This window comes from Equus caballus, chromosome 19, assembly GCF_041296265.1.
Source record: "Equus caballus isolate H_3958 breed thoroughbred chromosome 19, TB-T2T, whole genome shotgun sequence".
Taxonomy (NCBI): domain Eukaryota; kingdom Metazoa; phylum Chordata; class Mammalia; order Perissodactyla; family Equidae; genus Equus; species Equus caballus.
Genome location: NC_091702.1, coordinates 59,511,966 through 59,528,219, shown reverse-complemented (window position 1 = coordinate 59,528,219; position 16,254 = coordinate 59,511,966). Strand labels below are relative to the sequence as shown.

Below are 16,254 nucleotides of genomic sequence, written 5' to 3'. Positions count from 1 at the left end.
GGCACAGAGAAGGCACTTAATGAATGTTATTGAATGAATTAATAAATGCGTGACCCACGTAACTTCGTGGTTACTAGAGCTTGGTTCTTTCTTCCCACCTCACCAGGATAATAGTTTGAGCTGTATTGGATGCCTTTTTCTTTTGTACTTCACTCAGGATGAAAAGCCACTGGTGTCTCAGATAACCACCAAGACCTTGGGCCAGCTCTTCTCCGTTCATCACTCTGAGATACCTTTTAATCAGTAGCTCTTGCTCTTTTGGAATGCTAGAGACAATTCCAGTCTGAAGGCTGAGAGAGCAGCATAGCCTCCAAATTAGGGAGGGAAGCGTGGATGGAGTGGTGGAGGATGACAAAGTGAGGGCTTTCTGCTGCCTGCTTTTCTCCTCTGAACAGAACAAGTATGACTAGAGAGAAGAAACCCTGGGATTCTACTCGGCAATTAAGGTTTAGTAGGAGGACGCTCTGTCTAAGTCAGGATGGAGAAAGGAGGCCTTGTCCCGGCTGCAGCCGCTGTCTTGGTTATGTCTAGAGTAGCTGGGAACTTAGAGATTAGAGACCCTTATGGCTCCGTCTGGTGTTGGGGCCCAGGTGTTGCTGAAGAGGCTTTCTTCTTCTAATCAAGAATTATCTATTTAGGGAAAGGTTTCTTTTATATTTATTTCCTTCCCCTCTCAACCCCTACCCAGGTCACATCTAAATGCAAAGTCAGAGCCAAGGGTGGGTGACTTCTGAAGTCATGCCAACAGAACTTCTCTTAGAGCCTGTCTTTTTTCTTTTCCTTCTTCTTTCTTTCCCTATTTCTTTTCTTCTCTCCCTCCCTCCTTCTATTGTGTGATGAGCAAAGTCACTTATTTCATTTTTCCTTCTCTCGAACAGTGCTGGCCAAAGGTCAGTGCTTTAACAAACTTGTAACAATCAATCTGGCACTTGGAAGGAGAACTTTAGCGATCCAATGATCCAATGGATTAGAAAGTTTTGTTTTTGAATGAGGAAGAAGATGGTACTGTAAGAAAAAGTGTCAAAAGATGGAAAAGAAAAACATCCCTTTCCAAATAGCTAAGTACCCTAAGACCTGAGTCAATTCTTCCATTGTAACGAGCCTTCAGCCTCATTTCAGGAAAGGTGTTTACTGCCTCCTTTCTGAGCACTGTCACATCGTTCTTTTTAAAGCTGTCCTTTCTGGTAGGCCAGCCACAATATATTTGGTTTTTGTTAGTGACTCCAAATAGTGGGGGTGAGCCAGCGGTGAATTTAATACAACCTCCCCTCCTTCCTTAGTTTCAGCTTCTTTACCTCAAAACATCATTGTTTTAGTTAACTTCCCAATTGTATGCCTCTCCTGTGGGTCCCATCTCACTTCAGGAAAAAGCAACCTTTCTCCCCAGCTGTACTTCCTGCCATGTAACTGGACCTTCAGGCAACGTCCCTGGCCTATCGCCTATCTCCAAGCCTGACAATCCTGCTTCATTTAGGGTTTAAATTATAGCTTTCTGTTGGTTGTTCCTTGCTGTAACCTTACCTGTGTAGCAATTCTAATAACTCTTCCTTTTCTTCAGCTAGTTTGCGTAGACTGCTATAGAATGTAATAGGAAGTAATAAATAAGTTTAAAAAAATTTAAGAGACCACCTAGGTGCTCTAAATGAGTTCAGATTTCCTAGATCTATTGAATAATACCTGAGAGTCTTGAGAAAACATGCAGTTAAGTTTGAACTGATGAAGACCAACTGAAATCCTTTCTGGAATGAGTAGGGGCCAGCCCGGTGGCGCAGCGGTTAAGTTCGCACGTTCCACTTTGGCAGCCTGGGGTTCACTGGTTCGGATCCCGGGTGCGGACGTGGCACTGCTTGGCAAGCCATGCTTTGGTAGGCATCCAACATATAAAGTAGAGGAAGATGGGCACGGATGTTAGCTCAGGGCCAGTCTTTCTCAGCAAAAAGAGGAGGATTGGCAGTAGATGTTAGCTCAGGGCTAATCTTCCACCAAAAAAAAAAAAAAAAAAAGAATTAAATAAATAAGCATATTAGGAAGTACTTTATTTCTGAATATATGTGGGTATAAAATCAGGCCATAAACATTCTGAGTAATTCTAGTTAAATTTCTCGCGATTGGGGGGAAAAAGGTGGATTCTGCAAATTATAGGGTGGTAAAATGAGACATGGAGTCTAGATAAGATTCTAGAAAGTGCTAAATAGTAGAACACCCATTATATCCTCCCCTCCTCGTGCTCACTTTAGAGGACTCTTTCTGTCTACAAACACCAAAAGAGCAGCCCGCCATAACAGGTGGATCCTTGCTCCTCACCTAGTGACAATGACAGCAATGGAGGCCATGTGTTTCTGCTTCCACGCCTGGTTATTCTTACCGTCCTTGAGTTCTGTGAGAGACTCCAATATTCATAAGATTAACTTCCCTTTTTTCTTAAGCTTATCTGAGTGGCTTTATGGTCCTTGAAATGAAATGAAATCTGACTAAGATAGGCAAGTGAAGGAAAGATCTGTGTGTACTTAGAAAAAGGACGAAGTAATGGCCAGCAGCCAGCATGGGGTCACTAAGACTAGTCTAAACCTATTTTTCTTTTGTAACAGGGTTCATGAACATAGCTCCATTGCACTGCGGCTGTTGGAGATGTTGGAGATGCCTCATTTTCACCTGCCCCGTGTCTATTTGCCCCCTTCTCTTGGCAGTCCTTCAACTGTACTTTGGGAACCTAAAAGCCTTCTTTAGATGCCATCTTTTTTTCTTAAAGTTCACTTCTATTTTAAAAATATATTTGATACACAGAGAAGAAAAAAGTAACATCTATGTAAGTTATAAAATGAACACCTGTGAATCTACTGGGAACTAGAATGTTACCAATACACTGCATCCACCTCAGTATTTCTGTCCAGACTCAGTTCCCTGCCGCCTCCACCGCCGCCCCATCCTCCCACACCAGGTAGCCATGCGGTCTTGGTGGGAGGGTCAAGCAAGGTGTCCTCTTCTAACTGGCCAAAAGGTAGGCATAACAGTTGGGTAAAGGCAATTGGATTCTTCCATTCCACTCTCCTTAGCAGTATGAGGAAAGGAAGGATGGAAAAAAGTTTGAGCAAATTCATCATAATGAAGATATTCTCATGAAAACTGAGTCTCAACCCCTGGAACCGACAGTGTCCCTTGGCTTTCTGAGATCTGGTTCTCTACCTTTTCTTGATTTCTAAGAGCCATCCCATATCCTTTCATAATTTCCTGTTTTCGTTTTAATTAACCAGAGTTAGTATATCCCACTCCCCACAGAACGCCTCTCTGATAACATCAGCGAATGAAAATTTCATAAAGCCTTTTGATGAAGTCACGTCAGGTACTTTCATGAGTGGGCTTTAAAAAATATGGATAGGATGAGAGTGAAATTATAAAATAATGGTCACCCCTGGGGAGAACTGGCCCAGGGAAGGGGGCTTCCATTGCATATGCAATGTTTCATTTCTTATAAAGAAATCTGAGGCAACGTAATAACATGTTAAGTTGTAATAAAGCTCCTACATGATCGCTATTATTATATTATCCTCTACAAATTTCTTTAGGTTGAAATTTTAAAAATTTAGGTGAAATTGGGTGACTCTATCACAGGTTCATCAACAGTGGCCATGGGAGAGCGATTAATGATCCGTGTGAACTACTGGGCGATATGTGCTCTGCGCTCTGCCTTAGACAATGCTTTCAAACATGACTTCGAAAAATGTAAAGAAGGCATCCAATTTGAGAATGAACCAAAGACGGTGAGGTTAATAGTAAAGATGTCGAATGAAATGATCAGCATACAAAAAGATGTTGGCAAAATGGCATTCTGGGTTGAATCTCATCAGCTAAAGAAAAAAGATAACTCTAGCATTTATTGAGCGCTTATCATAGGACAAGCACTTTGTTAAGTATTTCACATATACTATTTTATTTAATCCTTACAATAACCTGATGAGGTGACATCACCATCCCCTTTATACATGAGGAACTGAAGCAAAAAGAGGTTATGTAATTTGTCCAAGTTCACAAAGTTAGTGAGTCCTGGAGCCAAGCTTTTAACCCATGTTGTTATAACTGTAAAGCCTCTGCTCTTGCCCACTCTACAACACCAGGGTTCTAAAGACTTATGCCTCAGTTTCCCCAACATAAATTACATAATACAGAATGGAGGAGACATGGCTTAAATGCCCACATTTCCTAAAACCTTTTTCTTTTGGAGAATAAGCACAATATCCATCAGCACAGTGATGTGACTGCCAAAAAGGCAAGTTTCATCTTAAGCTGCAGTAATAGAAATTTTGTATCAAGGAAAAGGGAGCCAGGGTCATGTTGTACTGCACACTGCCTCAGCCCCCACCTGCCCGGGAGATCCCACTGAGAGGAGCACACCAACAAAGACAATAGGCAGGCTCTGAGAGGAGAGCACGGAAGGAGAATGGTGCCCTAGGAAGAAGGTTTTAAGGAACAAGAACTGTTCGTCTGGAAAAGGCACAGCTCAAGGCAGGAGGCGGTCATGAGAGCTATCTTCACATATTTCAGTGCTACATGGAGGCGGGATTAGATTGTTCTGTGTGGGAACAAGGGAACAGAAAAAGGAATAATGGATAACATAAGAGGCGAGAAATCATGGTAAATATTGGGAAGAACTCTGTAGAGGTCAACACCGTACGAAGATGAACTAGATGGTCTTGGGACGAGGGGAGCTCCCAAGAGCTGGATGTGTCATAGTGGACGTTTCTTGTTGGGGATGTTGTTGAAGCTTCTAATGAGCCAGTGGCTAGAAGGACCGTCTAATGCTAATGCTTGTGCTTACTGATTTTATTATCAAATCCATTAGTGTAAAATCATCGTCCACTTAGAGACCTATTTTTATGGTATGATCCTTAAGTGACTCCTTGGTGACTTCCCCATTTCCCTCCCCAAGGCAGAAAGCTTGCAGAACTAGGTGTCTAATCCAGCTCTGCTACTCGCTGTACAACACTGAGGGAATCATTTAAATTTCCCTGCTTCAAGTTTTTCATCTTTAAAAGGAAGTTTCCTCTATCTGTCTCCTCCGCTTCACGTGGATATCAGGAAGTATGCTAGGCTGTCTCAGACGTGCTTCAGAAAATTAAAATAATATGCAGGTATAACCTATGATGACTATAAGTTCGGTGCACCATATACTTGCGACCACCAACATTCTCTGGCACCTCTTGCATCCGCAGATTCTCTCTGATCCTTCTTAGAATTTATAATCTGTCTGTTTTATTTGTTTTACAAATCTTTGTTGAGTTACTGTTACGTTAGGCAATGTACAAGTTATTGTGCTAGCCACTGTTGGAAAACAAAATGATGAACGAGAGCATCATTTTCTTCAAGGTGTTTGCCATCAAATAGAGGTCTCCATCAATACACAAATAATGTAATACAAGGCAAGGTATTTGAATGCTTTAATATTAATGTAGATAAAATGCTACAGAAGATCACAGGAGGTGAGAACTGCAGGATGCTTTGGCTAGCATCCCTCTAGGAAAGCAGGATGCTCTCCTCTTTCTTACCCCCAACTCTGCTGGGATCTAGTAGAAGCTGGTTCTCTTCGAGATTATGAACTTTTGCATTGGCGCTGAGAAGTGGGGCAGCTGCCCAAGATCCAATTTTTAGTCCCTTTGCATTGGCCTTGAGGAGAAAGCTATGATTTTTCTCTTATAGAGAGAAAAAATATCTGAAGCTCAGCAAGGTCAAGTACAAGTCAAAAATGGTTATGTAAGGCAGACCCTCACCACTGGAACTATCTAGAGTTTCAATGCAAAGAAGAAGGCTTGTTTCAAAGAGTGATTTATTACAAGTTTTCCTTTTTTAGGTGCCTAATAACAGCCACCCAATAGGATGTTTGCTTTCTCCTGGGATCAGGCTGCATCCCTTTTCTGTGCAGAGGTGCTGGAGCTGGTAGAAGGCAGGCTAAAGGGACTTGCAAACGCTGCGCCAGTCAGCTGCAACAAGTTCTATAAACTCCCTTGGATGTGATGGGCCAGTCTTAGAAAACTCTGCAAAGCAGCTGCCATTGGCTTGCATGTGTGAAAGATAAATAAATAGAATATTTATTGACTGTTTAGTATGTTTCAGGCTTAAGAATTTTACACGGATTAATTCACTTGTGGTTACTCTTACTATTCCTATCTTACAAACAAGGAAACTGAGTCGTAGAATGACGAAGGAACTTTTCCAAGGTTACACGGCTAGTGTAACCTTGTGGTGAAATCAGGATTTGGAGTAGGATTGTGTAAAGAAGTAATGTATAAATAAGGAAATAAAATGTTATTTATAGACATATATTTAACAATATATATACTTGTACATACACATTTACACACATATTTAGATTTACTCTCCCCAAATTATTTTACGTGGCTTAGAACAAAGGACTCATAAAATAAAATTAAGAAAACAGACAATCAAGGCCGTGAGAGGGAGAAATGTGCTAACCGTGTGAGCTGCACCTGTGATTGATATCAAATGTGAAAACAAGAAAGAAAAAACATAGATCCTTCTAAAGGCCATTTTACCCAGGAACCAAAAGTTGTTTTTGTCTTCATAGCCACATATTATAAAAATTAAACAAACTCTACTATCACAATCTTAATTAAAAAAAAATTAAACAAACTCTATGAAAGCTATGATTTTTCCCGATCATATTTTAAATTTTTGAGCATCCCTGCCATTTAAAATTTCTTGATATTTATTTTTAAATGAGATAATAAAAAATCTAAAACATATTTCCTTAACGGTGAAATACTACATTTAGTCCCAAGCCTCTTTTCCTTACTTAGTGGTCAGGCCCTATATGTCATATTGGAGACTGGAAATCTATTCCAGCCCTTCTTGCAGGAGCAGGCAATTTTCCTTTTCCAGAATCCGAGAGGCACAAGTGCCTGGCACAGAGATCCCGCTTGCTAAACCATCTGCAGAAGAATATTGAATGATGGCTTCTACTGCCACATGATGCCTCACACCACCGATATATAATGCGTGTTTTAAAAAATGTGTCATTGTCCCAATCTAAAGGCTCTGTGGACCCACCAGTTTTCCAGGAGCGGTAATAACTTGCAACAGGTAATTTCTATGCACTTCTTTCTGTTCTCTTGCATTAGTCCTGGTCAGTCAGCACTTTGTCCTGCCAGAGATCTCCAAACTGGAATGCAAAACCCTTGGGCATGTGCTAAGACTGTGTCATGGGAGTGTTGGAAGAAAATACTAAAACTCTTAATTTTATTTTTATCTCATGCTTTTTCACTTCTTTTTTGTGAGTGTACGCTTTATAATAATAAATATATATCCACGCAGTGGTACATTTTAAAAATGTATACATAAATATATATATTGAGGGCACATGCTCAAATATTTTACTGATAGCAATGTGTGTTCTAGAAGTTTGAAGACTGTAGCTCTAAATAATTCTGCTGAGCTAAGCGTAATTCAACAACAAAAAAAATCTTTGCAACCATAAAGAAATAAAGAACGTTTTCCTATGGGTGGGGTTGAGGGTAGGGGTGAGCAGTGGGCTGTTTTTTTAAATGTTTCGTAACATAAATATACCAGCAGTAATTCACAACACTTTGCTCAGCAATTAAATACAGTAAGTTGTGCTGATTTTCTTTTCCTCTTCAAAAAAAGAGCACAGTAAAATCCTGAAAAAGTTTTTCTGGTTATGCTTCCCTCTGCCTCTTGTCCCTGAAGCTTGCCATTTGGAAGGAAGGACTTGTCAAGTTAACCAAAACCTGTGTTGGGTATTAAGACTTCTGGGTTTAAGTTCCTTCTTCACCGGCATTTATGTAAGATCGAGCAGGTTATATAATTTGTCCCTCTCTCATTTCTCTTATGGATAAAACAGATAATAATACTTAGCACCAACCTCATAACAGTGTAGTGTGGATAAAGAACATGGTGACAGAAGTCAACTAAATGCAGCGCGTCATTAAATAACCTTTAATATTATTAGTTTAAAATGCTGTGATTTTATATACTTTTCCCTTTAAAAAATTGTTTTCCTTTAAAAGAATAAATGAAACATCATATTTCTAAATACCCACTATGTGTTTGTCTCCTAAACTTCATCAATTTAAGTTTTCTCTTTATCTGTTTCTTTTTCCCACTCTTTCACACACACACTCATTTGATAACATTATGAACGTGAGTGAAGAACCTTAAGATAGCATCGAGGAACTAAGAGGGGACTTGAAATAGGTTCTCTTATTCAGCTTTCCTGTAAGTTTTATAGCTATGCATCCAGGCCATAAAATTATAGTGGTTATTTAATCCTCAAAACGTTTGTGTTTTAAGAATAATTCACAGACTCTTACATCAGAAAGAACCTTAAGAAAACATCTAGGGACTATAATAATGCCTGGCACTTGGTAGATGCTGGATAAACATTTAATGAAGGGAAACTGGAGGAAGCCTCTTGTTTTAATCTTGAAAGAAAAAATGAAAACAAAACCCAAAATCAACTCTGAGCATTAAAGAGCCTCAAGATTGTTCAATTAGTTTAAAAGTTGGGTCTAGAATTTATTTCTCTTAATTTTCAGCTATAGCTTTTCCCCAGCAACCTGTTGACTTGTTTATATAGGACAGTCAAATACAACCTGCCAAAGACACATCACAGAAAAAAATTCAGACAGAACAGCCCTTGGGTTCACCATCTCCAAAAGTCGCCCAACACGTGATGGTCACATCTGACATGAAGCGTGTGAAGTCAATATCACATATAAAATGCAAAATATAAATCTTGCATATATTGACTCAAAAGGTCTATTTTTAAGGGAAAGGGTCAACAGCCAATCTTCCGTGACTCGTGCTACCTAACAGCACTGTTTGCGTGCCCACATAGGTGATTTGCAGTCCTCTGACCAGCTAAAAGTAGATCGGCTATTTCAGTAAAATGTTTATCTTTGTTTCTGTGTATCGTCGTATTAATTTTTCTGAATTCACCTACGGATGAGGCATTAACAACCTCAATGCATGATAGTCCTAATAAACTTATCTGGCACTATTTTGGCCTATGTGATAGTAACCCATTGACAAAAGAAATCCAAGCTGATAAAAGCCATTCTCGGCCACTTGTTAGCCAAGTCAGGCTGTAAAATCACAACACAATGCACGCCTCTTCATGGGGCACCACACGGCAGCGATTAAAAAACCCCCTCACTTCCATATCCAGTGGAGTTGTAGTTCATTACTACAACCCTCCCAAGTCCAAAAGATGCCCGTTCCAAGCCTTGCAACTTGGTGCAGACAGGTTTTTTTCCCCTAAACCCACTCCGCTGGGCCTCTCTACCTGTCCTCTCCTACTGTCTACAGGTCCCGAACATTAGAAAATAGAAAATGTGATGATCTTTGTGTGTCTCTGTAAAATGTGTGTATGTGTGCGTGTGTTTGGGTGTAACGGGCCTCCTGGTTGGCCGCGCGGGCCGTCCGTCAGCGCGCGGGCCAATGGCAGGCTGCCTTATATAAAATGAGTGTTTTCAGGCTCTCGGGGTTGCATGTACTGTATGTGGAGCAGTGTACAGTGGAGCGGAGGCAGAGCGGCTCCGCGAGCTCCTCGCCACTTTCCCATAGAGCAGCCCCGACTGGCCGCCGAGGGCGAGCCACACACACGCCCTCGCGCCCGGCGAGCCCGCGAGGTAAGCCCCCGGCCGCAGCCCTCCCCGGGCGCTCGCCCCGCACTTTCTGTTTTCCTACTCACTTGCGAGCCGCCGGCTGCAGCCCCAAGGACTCCGCGGCAGGAGCAGCGGCGGCGGCAGCCGGCTGGGTGGACTTGAGGAAGACGGAGGGGACCCCGCGCGCCGAGCCGCCGCCGGCCGGCCGCTCCCCGGGCACTTTCCCCCTCCGCCAAAACTTTGGGTCGGGAGAGGTCGCGGGCGAGGGTCGCGCGGCCGCGCCGGCGGGGGCGGGGGGCGCGGAGGCAGTGCCCGGCGGGCGGGAGCCGGGGGCCGGCGGGGAGTAGTAGGCCAGCCGGTGCCAGGCTGCGTTTGCAGGCAGCACCTCTCGGCGCGCAGGCAGCGCCGCCCGAGAGGGGCACGGGCGCCGGGGCGCGGGCAGGGGCAGCCCGAGGAAAACAACAACAGAGCCTCACGCCGCCGGCGCCTCCAGGCCGCCCGGGGAGCCCCAAACTTCATCGCGGCGAAAGTACGTGGAGCCAGCCTGGTCTGGCTGCCGGGGAGGTGGGGCCTGGGGAGCAGGGGCAGGGGAGGAAGGTACGAGGAGCCAGCCCTCCGTGGATTTATGGAACGTTCGTGTGCGTCGGTGACCGGGAACAGCAGCCCAGGGGCTCGTCCATCGGGAGAGTTGGGCTTGGGGTGTTCCGGCCCCGCAGATCGGTGCCCTCTCACCCCCCACCCCGAAGCGAATGCGCGGCGAGTAGAGAAAGTGCTGTTTTAGTGCCAGAGTAGCCGGGAGGAAGAATGGGGGAGAGGGGGAAGAGGGCGAGGAAGAAGGGGAGAGAGGAGAGGGAGGGAAAGCGGGAGGGGGGGGGAGAACGAGGGAGAGGGAGAGAGGGAGAACGGGAGGGAAGAGAGAGGAGGGGGAAGAGGAGGAGGGAGGCTGTGTCAGGATTTTGCTTGAATGTGGGATTATGTTGTGTCAATAAGTTTAAGGTGGAGAGAGCAAGGCTGGGGGTGGTGGTGGAGGGGAGGAGGAAGGCCTCGTCTGTTTAAAGTCTTATTTCTGAAGGTAAGTTATGGCATTGCATGGTCGCGATGACAGAAAACTTGCAGATCCTTTATCCGGGGATGGGGTCGATGCCTCTAGAAAGAGCTTCCCAGCCCTCTTATGCCACACTCATGTTACACTGTTATTTGCTGCGATCCGGGTCGCTAGTAAATTACAGAAATCAGACTCGAGGTTTCTTTTCCTCCTCCACCTCGTCTCGCTCGCTCACCCTCAGAAATTTATTATTATTTTTTTTTATTTTTTGGTATTGTATGAAACTTAACGTAACTGAGACCAAACCCGAGTCCTGTAATTTACAAGGACCCTGAATCCAAGAATCTGGAACACGTTTGTGTGTGAAATAGCCGCGATCATTTCTGCTAAATGAGGAAGGTAAAACGAAACGATGCAAAAAGCTAAGACACAACATGTACGACAGAGGGGGGGGGAGAGGGAGAGACGGAGAGAGAAGCTATTTTTTGCTTTCCTTTCTGTAGAAAGGAAAATAAAGCGTGCATTCCCCTTCCCTCCGGTGTGTAGGGTCTAGTCAATATTTTAACTGTCTGAGGACAAATTAGTCCAGGTGGATCTTGTTGAAAAGTTTCGCGAGGTGGGGTGGAGGTGGGGGGGGGTTACGAAGGGGAAGGTGGGTGGAGGTTGTGGGGGATGGGGACGGAGCGAGCTCTGCCTCTGCTAATGGTCATTGGCCTGGGGCTTTGAAACCATTGCCTGTCCTGCTAATGACACGTCCAGTTCTCGTCTCCCGGCCGCGGACGCCGGGCTGCCGGGGACTGGGGTACTTTCCCCGCGCGGGGAGGGGCGCTCCTCGCCATCCCCTGGGGTTGCCCACTCGCGGCGTGGGAGCCCCCACGCGCGCCCCCTCTACCGCGCGCCGCCACCACCTCTGCTCGCGCGACTTTTGTAGCCAGTGCGCGGCCAGGGGGCGCGGGGGTCCCCGGCGCGGACGTCCCCGCGCGGCCACCCCGCGCCCGGCCCCACGCGCGCCGCGCGGTCCAAGCCCGGAATGGCAGCGCCCGGCCGGGCGGCGGTGCCTCCCCGGGGGGCAGCGGAGGCAGCGGCGGTGGCGGCGGGATCTTCGCCGGGGCCCGCGGGAGGAGGAGAGGGAGGAGGAGGAGGAGGGGAAGGAGGAGGAAGAGGAGGAGAGCGAGGCGTTTTCTGCCCAGATCGCCGCCAGTTCGAGCGGGCACGGGGACGGGGACACCCTCCTCGTTGCTCCTCCGTTATGGAAAGGTGTTGAGCAGACTTTTACGCCTGGAGTGTGGGATTTGCACTTCATTTTTTTCTCCCCCCTCTTCCCCAAAGCAAGATGGACTCTATTCCCTTTCTCTTTCTCCCTCTGCCTCTGTCTTGTCAGCCTTTAAGATCGACATTTTGTACTAAGATGCAAACTTGATGGTGACCAGCAACAAAGCCGGGGTGGGATCCTCGCTCCTGTCCTCCCTCTCCGTTTCCCAGCTCCCCCCACCCCGACCTCGGAGACCTGGTGGCCCTGCACTTGCCGCCGGGGGCTCTGGCGAATGTGTTTCCCCGCTCGATTCCGATCTCCAGTCTCGGGATTGTGCCAGGGGCCGGGCGTTTGGGCGACGGCTGTGGCCGCCCAGGTCTGCAAGGCTGAGGGCTGTGCTACCTGGACCCGCTGCCGGCGCCGTGCTCCCTCCAGCCGGCTCCTGGGCACGGCGGAGGCTCGGGCTGTCTTTCCATTGCTATGATTTGGTGGCTGGTGTATTTGTCCTGGGGGTGGCGATCACTTGTGCAAGTTGTTGGATGATCGCGGTGTGGGTTTTGGATTTGCAGAATGGATCAACTTTTTGCTTTGTACATACGGGGAGTAGGAAGCGGGGGTACTGGAGACACCCCGGAATGCCAGCGGGGCTGCTCTCAGCCTCTGCCCTTTGAATACCGGGATCTGTGCCTCTATTGCCCCCACATTTCACACGTGGGAGTGGGGGCGGAGAGAGGGGAAGTGTTGGTGAGGAGCTGGACTCCTGGGTTTCGGGGTTCTTCCTTCATAGATGTTGCAGGAGTTGGGACTCTATTGTAAAGCTCTGCCGTACTGCTGATGTACCTTTATTTGATACTTTATAGGTCGCTATCATATGACAAAGGCTGCACGCGGTTCATCTTGCTCCCCGTGTACTTTCCATTTGCCTTCCTGGGTGAGTATGCTGACTTTTCATCCAGCGAAGCTGGCTGGTTGTTAGTAATAACGTAAAGTCCTTACTGTTCACAGAAGAAGATGCGTTATTGGGGTTGCAACATCCCAGAGAGCTTGTCTCCCTGAGTTTCCAACAGTAGAAGTCAACTTATGATTCTTAGTAGTTAGAATTCGGCTGCCGTTATTATCTTAAGGTAGTTTAAATGTTCATTTCATGTTTATCTGCAAGTAAGTGTCATTTGAAAACTTATTTTCAAATAGGCGTTTTAATTGATAATGAAATTTTACACAGAGTTGAAGGCCTAGGAAATTTAATGTGAGATAATATTGTAGAAAGGTTGCAGCTTAAGTGGGAAAAGAATTATTAAAAACCCAAGGAGGCATTGTGCAGAAAGCCTCTCGAGTTATGGTGACTGACATTTGCTTACTCTTTCCTAGGTGCCCTTTCTTGGGTGATGTGTGCTGTTTGTGACTGTTACTTTGGTGGTGGGGACAGGTGGCCTGGGCGGTATAGTAAATGTAGCATTTAGTGTACCAGCTTGATTCAAAAGGCAAATAACTGTCCAAATTGATCATAATTTCCTTCAAAATTTATGTATTTAGAGAAATTGAGTACATTTTAACAGCCTGTGTATATAATAAACAGCGACTTTGAAATCCGTTCAGTGCCTTTTTCAGATATATGCCCCCCCCCATGGAAAAATCGGTGAAATGATGTGTGGGACAGCAAGTGCTTGAAAAGTTTGTTTGTGAGAAGTAACAGTCTAGGTGAAAACGGAGGGTTTCTAGAACATTGGAAAGCAGCACGGTGAGCCCAGACTGCAGAAACCAACTTGCAGTGTTGCCCCTCCATTGTCAGGAGCACCTCAGGTACGCTTAAGTTGCTGATATTTAAAAAAAAAAACCCGGGTTGTACTGAATTGTGTAAATCGCTTGTCATGCTTTGAATGTTATCATCAAGGACATGGAGATTATATTTTGTGAATGAAAGTGGACTTGAACTCAGTTTTCTATAAAAGAAGAAGAAAAGGGACCTTGCCTGTTTTGTTTCCTGGCTTGCTGGGATATTGTGTACCATACTAAAAGGTTGTCTTAGTATTAAGACAACTTAACCTTTGAGGACCAGGCCTTTCTGGCAGTTCCATTTGGTAGTAAAATATACTTTGACATTGCTGAGAACCTTAGATGATATAAAATATAAGCTCTGTGTCTAACATTTTTTATGGAATGTAAATATTCCATTATTTCAGACAGTCAAGAGAACTTCCTGACGTGTCACATCTGTAACAGGCCAATTGGAGCGGTCAAAATGAGATGGTTCTGTAAGATGAATTTAGTGCCCACCAAAATATGTGGATTTCAGTGTCTTTGATTTTTTTTTTTTTAGCTTGTTTGCAAGAGAAGTTTTTCATTTTTGAACATATGGCAAGAGTCTTCAAAATGCATTCCTGATTACTAAGGAACGCCACATTTATACATGTGAGGCACATTATTTTGTTCGCTGGAGCAAACTTTTAATGTTAGCTCTTTCCCCATGGAAATATATTTGACCAATTCAAAATTTAAAGTGGCAATCAGTAATTTCCTGAATAACAGCGATGTGATCAGCTCCTGCATTTCTTTGAGATGTCAAATGACTGCTTCAATAAAACAGCATTTTAAAGAAGAGTCTTGGTCTTTGAAGTCGCAGTAGTTGGTATAGTGTAAAACTCGTAGTAGTGATCTAAAAAGGTCACACTGACAATGAATTGCCAGTTATTTGCATCTAAAATGTATTTATTAGATTTGAGGCTTAATTATCAAAATAAGAATTTAGATAAAGGTTTTGCTTCTGCATTGCCAAGAGTTTCCAAACTTCCCATTTTATTATTCTGCATATCTCTGTTAAGTTGTGAAACTGAAGTCTTGATTTGCATTTCACGTTTAGTGCTAGCTATTGAAAAGAGGGTTCCTCTATGTTGTTTCTTAGTGCTCCATCTTTGGAGGTACTCTGGCAATCTTAGGAAGAATCTTCCAGTAGAGACTTAGATTTTAACAAAAATTTGCAGTTTTGACTTCTTTCTGTTTTTTAATCCATCTTGATCTTTGTATCCAAGTTAAAGTTCCAGGTTTCAGAGTTTGTGAGATAGCTCTGCTTTTCACATACGTGTAGCTCTGCTATACCGCTTGGAAAGTGTATGCCACCTTTGACTTTATAGACATGAGCTTTATACTTAATCCATTGAAACAGAGGAGATTTGTTTAGACGTTGAATTTAGAACATAGCTTTGAGTGAAAGTAGGATGAACATATCATTATGGTTTGCTTGTGCTGTAAGTAGCTATGTAATTGATAAGGTTTTTCATTTGTAGTAAAAAAGGAACAACTCTCAAAATAATGTGGTGTAACTCATGAAAATCTAACTCAGCAGCTAAAGTATTTATAAAGCCGCATTTTTCAGTAAAATTACAAACATAATTTCTAATTATTAATCATCAGCCAGCACAAGTACAGTTTACGTTTTCCTACGTTTCGTGAAGAGACTGGTAAAGCAAGGGACCATATTTTTAACTGAATCTTACCATGAATATCGATTACTTTTATATTAGAAATCTTTAATGGAAGTAATAAAGACTTCACGGCTCAACCCTATGAAAAAAAACTTTTTGAAAGTAGTCTCGTTACAGAAGTGCCTGTTTTTGCTGTGCTGAAGGAAATCCTTGACATTATTAGTGTCTTAGAAAAGTGCAGAGAATGTTTAAAATTGTGGTTTTTAAGTGCGCTAACTTAATAAATTTAGGCAATTGATATTGACATGTTGCATCACCACGAGTGTGGCATACCTGTATTTTAAGATTTAAACTTAAGCAGGTGCTTAGCTTAAGAAGATGACGCTTCTTGAACTTGTAGTTTGAAGTCCACTATGTGTTTTAACAATCCACCACTGCGGGTACCTTTTACAGTAGGTCTGAGGGGTGTCTCTCCTATAGTTTTAGTCAGCTTCCCTCCTCTCCCTGTGAAATAAAAACAAACCCAAATTATAGAAACATTGTGATTTCACGCCTTTGTTTTTATCGAGTGCCCCAGGTAAGTCGGATGCAGGCAGTCCTCCGGCTGCACTTGGACAAGCACTGCTCTGAAGGTAGTAAGGACTAAGGCTAAGGGCTGAGTGAAGCTGCTTCCAGCTTGAAGATTCTGTGACTGTAATCATTCAGTGGGTTTGTACCAGCTCAAGGGCAGTCAGCACATACAGAGTCGAATTGTAGCGATTTCTATGTTTTAAGACGGACTTGAGGGAAGCACTTTTTGAGAACAGCTTCAGTCAGTATTCATGTGTGTTCATTTTATCCCTGAGGCAATTACAGTTCCTTGAAACACCTGGACGTCATTTTAAAACTGTAAAGACATCCCCA

The 16,254-nt window shown here is 44.1% G+C and overlaps 1 protein-coding gene across 29 annotated transcripts in view; it reads left to right on the top strand.

Annotated features, from left to right (window-relative positions):
• The first annotated feature begins 9,467 nt into the window (after window positions 1–9,467).
• BBX (BBX high mobility group box domain containing) overlaps window positions 9,468–16,254 on the top strand; it is a 263,097-nt gene continuing 256,310 nt past the window's right edge. For 4 of the 29 annotated variants that reach the window (XM_023623822.2, XM_070242881.1, XM_023623830.2 and 1 more), the window contains exons 1-2: window positions 9,468–9,659; window positions 12,793–12,863. Coding sequence is in view for 6 of the 29 variants with exons in the window: in XM_070242885.1 (XP_070098986.1) it covers window positions 12,804–12,863 (60 nt within the window). In the remaining 23 variants the exon portion in view is untranslated. Of the gene's footprint in view, window positions 9,660–9,759; window positions 10,165–10,201; window positions 10,392–10,497; window positions 10,708–12,792; window positions 12,864–13,528; window positions 13,733–16,254 lie in introns of those variants that run through there. The other 25 variants (XM_023623823.2, XM_023623827.2, XM_070242880.1 and 22 more) reach the window with 17 other exon arrangements.